The 3402-nt window shown below is 30.5% G+C and overlaps 1 protein-coding gene across 1 annotated transcript; it reads right to left on the bottom strand.

Moving 5' to 3' along the window:
• Nucleotides 1–315: 315 nt before the first annotated feature.
• On the bottom strand, nucleotides 316–1217 carry LOC119681996 (60S ribosomal protein L27). Its single transcript, XM_038095319.1, has 2 exons — nucleotides 1108–1217; nucleotides 316–803 (listed from the first exon to the last, which is right to left on the bottom strand). Exon 2 carries the CDS (start codon nucleotides 785–787, stop codon nucleotides 380–382), a length of 408 nt encoding a protein of 135 aa, XP_037951247.1. The 5' UTR covers nucleotides 788–803; nucleotides 1108–1217; the 3' UTR covers nucleotides 316–379.
• Between the last annotated feature and the right edge of the window lie 2185 nt (nucleotides 1218–3402).

Raw genomic sequence — 3402 nt, 5'->3', positions numbered from 1 at the left:
GTCAAATAAGCTGTGAGCCACTGTACTTAAATCAAGATATATTTGTTTTAGACACACATACTGAACCACATTCATGAGTTTCAAATATATTATTTTAACGCTTATTTATATGTATGAATTTATATGAATGCTTATATAGCAATAACATGAACTCATATAAAAAATATAACATACTAATTCCTTGATTCCATGCTTTAGAGTTCTTACTACCTAGTCTTTAGTTTACGAATTACAAATATTAAACGTTTGGCAGTAACTAAAAGTAATTAATCTCAGTGACCTAAAAATATTAAGTATAAATATTAACAAAACAAATTTTAAATTTAGATATTTATTTTATTTCTAGTATAAGAGAACATACGCTTAAAAGATTTTGGACTTAGAATCGCAGTTTTTGAAAGAACCACTTGTTCTTACCCTCTTTATACGTGGCTTCAAATTTCACACGAGTTTGGAATCGATGTGTTTTCCTTTTTGCGGGATCTTTTAAATCCTTAGGTGACAGCTTCTCGAAAGTAATATCATGAGCGGCATAGCGTGTAGGCATCAAATGATTGTAATTAAGAACTTTCAGGAATGGCTTGATCTTGGATTTCTTCTTCAACTTATTTTTACCCATTTTCTTTGTAACTTTGCGTGGGTATCTGTCAATACCTGCAACAAGTGCATGTCCGAAAGGTTTCTCTGCTGTGCCGACATCATCAGTTTTTACAATGATCGCCTTACGACCAGCGTAACGTCCGCTTAGAACAATTACTATTTTGCCCGTTTTCATAATTTTCCTCATCTTAGTTTCTGTTAAGCTGTGAACGAAAAGACAAACAATTAACTTTCACATACATATTTCTGTTCACAAAATACGTTAAAATTACGGACAATTTTTAAGCGTTACATAAAATAAATAACTTTTCCAACATAACTATTTTCAAAATACACCAATTTTTTCGATAGCATATGAGAGCTAAATTTTATTTTACAGAGAATTCTAGAACCATAATATGATTTCAACATTCTTAAACAAATATTAAATTATTTAATCTATTATTTTCTTCAAAATATTTTAGTCATATCAATAATTTTATGGATTAATAATTGTTAACCATTTACCGTCCGTATACAGTTGTTATGGCTGACCGGATACAAAGAACGAGAAATTACCTCACGTTGGAAGTTTAAGGTTTTATATGTACGAATGCGGTACAACACTAAACGAAACGGAATGGAAAATAAACATATACATCAAAGAACAATTTACGAGAAGATAGCGTCGACGATAAGTCCAAAATTGAATTGGAACAGTATTCTTCATATAAAGAAAAATTTATTATTTTATTGAAATGAATGCGGCAAACAGCATTATTAAGTAAAAAATTGAATTAATTTATTATCTGCATCCAACTTGATGTAATCTGTATAAAAAACGAAAAATTAAAAATCAGTCTCAAAAGATTGGGTCACTAATTTATTAATAACTTGTAAATTAGAGATACTATATTGTATATAGTATCTCATTTGAAAGAGGATAAAATTACCTTTCATATAATGAAAAATCTTTTATAAGTTGTTCTATTAACTTAGGAGCAGCGGTGCGATGAAGGTAGAGATGTCATTTTCAAATATTATTTAATTAAAACTTTATTACTTAACCGAATATTATAAATTAAAAAGCTTATAACAATAAAAAATAATTTTATTTTTCGAAGTATAATCGGTTTTTACATAATATTGATAAAATTTTCTTCAAAATAAGGGAAATAAAATTTTGTTAAAATAGGTCACATAACAAAATTAATTATAACTTTAAATGCAAGGGTTCCATTTTCTGCAAATTAGCTTAATTGAGAGAGGACACTTCAAGCTTTCATTTCAATATATATAATTGATATTCAATTATATAGACATTGTTGGATAATTAATTACTCAATAAATTTAAGATACATTACTGTTGAATTTATTTATTTTTAAATTATTATTTATATAACTTAATTTTTGTAAAAAAACACTTCTTTTTTTTTATGACAATTGTTGTTTACCCGTTGAGATCTTAAACACGACTAACTCAGAGCGAAATTGTAAAATTTACAAATGCGCTTTGAGAGAGCGATTATTAAGAGAAATTATATTAATTTCCTACAACATGGTCCGCCCGTTGAAAGGACCCTTTCAAACGTTTAATCGATAGGGAGTGGTGTAATTTTGTGGATAGGCTGGCGAAGCACACCCTGGTTAGTGCCAATATCCACTACACGAATCCTTCCATCTTTCCCTGTTATAGTTCCCACATGCCAGTGTTGTGATAGAAGATTGTCATTGTGAATAATCACCAAACGGCCAACAGTGATATTAGCTTCAGGTTTAAGCCATTTGGATCTAAGCTGCAAAGAGTGTAAATAGTGACGCCGCCACATTTCCCAAAACTGTTGTTTTAAGTATGTAACGAGATAAATATGATATGTTGGGTATTGTACAGTTTCTTTCAGGAATTGTAATTAACGAAGAACCTATTAACAAGTGTGCAGGCGTTAAAACCTCACCATCGTTCGGATCGTCTGATAATGGAATTATCGGCCGGGAATTTAAAATTGCTTCAGCTTCAATAATCACGGTTTGTAATTCCTCGTAAGTTAGACTAGACTGCGCCAAATTTTTTAATAATAATGTTTTGAGAGATTTCATCGACGCCTCCCAAAGTCCACCAAAATGAGGTGCTCTTGGCGGAATGAACTTAAACTCAAATCCAGTATTGTTGCTGTACTGTTGTATTTCTCTAAGCCCTTGCTGACTGAAAAATTGTTCTTTAAATTTATTTAGTAGAGTCTGCGCGAGTTAAGTCAGGATTACTTTGGTGGAATTTGCTTTAATTATTGAAGATTATGGCTGCGCCAGGTATATTTCGTCCCAATATGTTTTGTGGTTATCGTTATAGATTACTCCGTTAACAGCTACCTTGCAGTTCTGATAATGTATGAGACCTGTTCCTTCTATGTTTTGGGAATTATTTCTACAAGAGGTATTAATTATTGTTAGTGGTATATTTATAAAAACTATATAATTTTCCTCTGGTTGGATTATTTTTTCAATATTTCCCATATCATTTAATGAACATTCTGCTGGTTCATTTTGCATTAGTTTGGCTACACAAGTAGATTCTGGTGTGTTTTCTATATAACTGGACACCTTACAGTAGTATATATTTTGGGATACGGATATTGAATATAATATTTGTGTTATTATAGTAAGCTTGAAGGTTTAGAAGTTCATAAATATGTTCATCAGATTTAATTTCAACTCCCTGATTTTTGAAATGAATATGGAGTTCATCAAGTTCAGATGGATTGAGAATTTGTTTTGAGATTATATTAAGCTTTGCTAGTGTGATCGCCTCTGTTATGTCCATTATGT

Source organism: Teleopsis dalmanni, chromosome 2 (assembly GCF_002237135.1).
Source record: "Teleopsis dalmanni isolate 2A chromosome 2, ASM223713v2, whole genome shotgun sequence".
Taxonomy (NCBI): domain Eukaryota; kingdom Metazoa; phylum Arthropoda; class Insecta; order Diptera; family Diopsidae; genus Teleopsis; species Teleopsis dalmanni.
The sequence above is the reverse complement of the archived record's forward strand: the minus strand, read 5'-3'. Positions and strand labels throughout refer to the sequence as shown.

Bases quoted from the DNA above. Each gene is read 5' to 3' on its own strand.
- LOC119681996 (XM_038095319.1), bottom strand. From the start codon at position 787: ATGAGGAAAATTATGAAAACGGGCAAAATAGTAATTGTTCTAAGCGGA.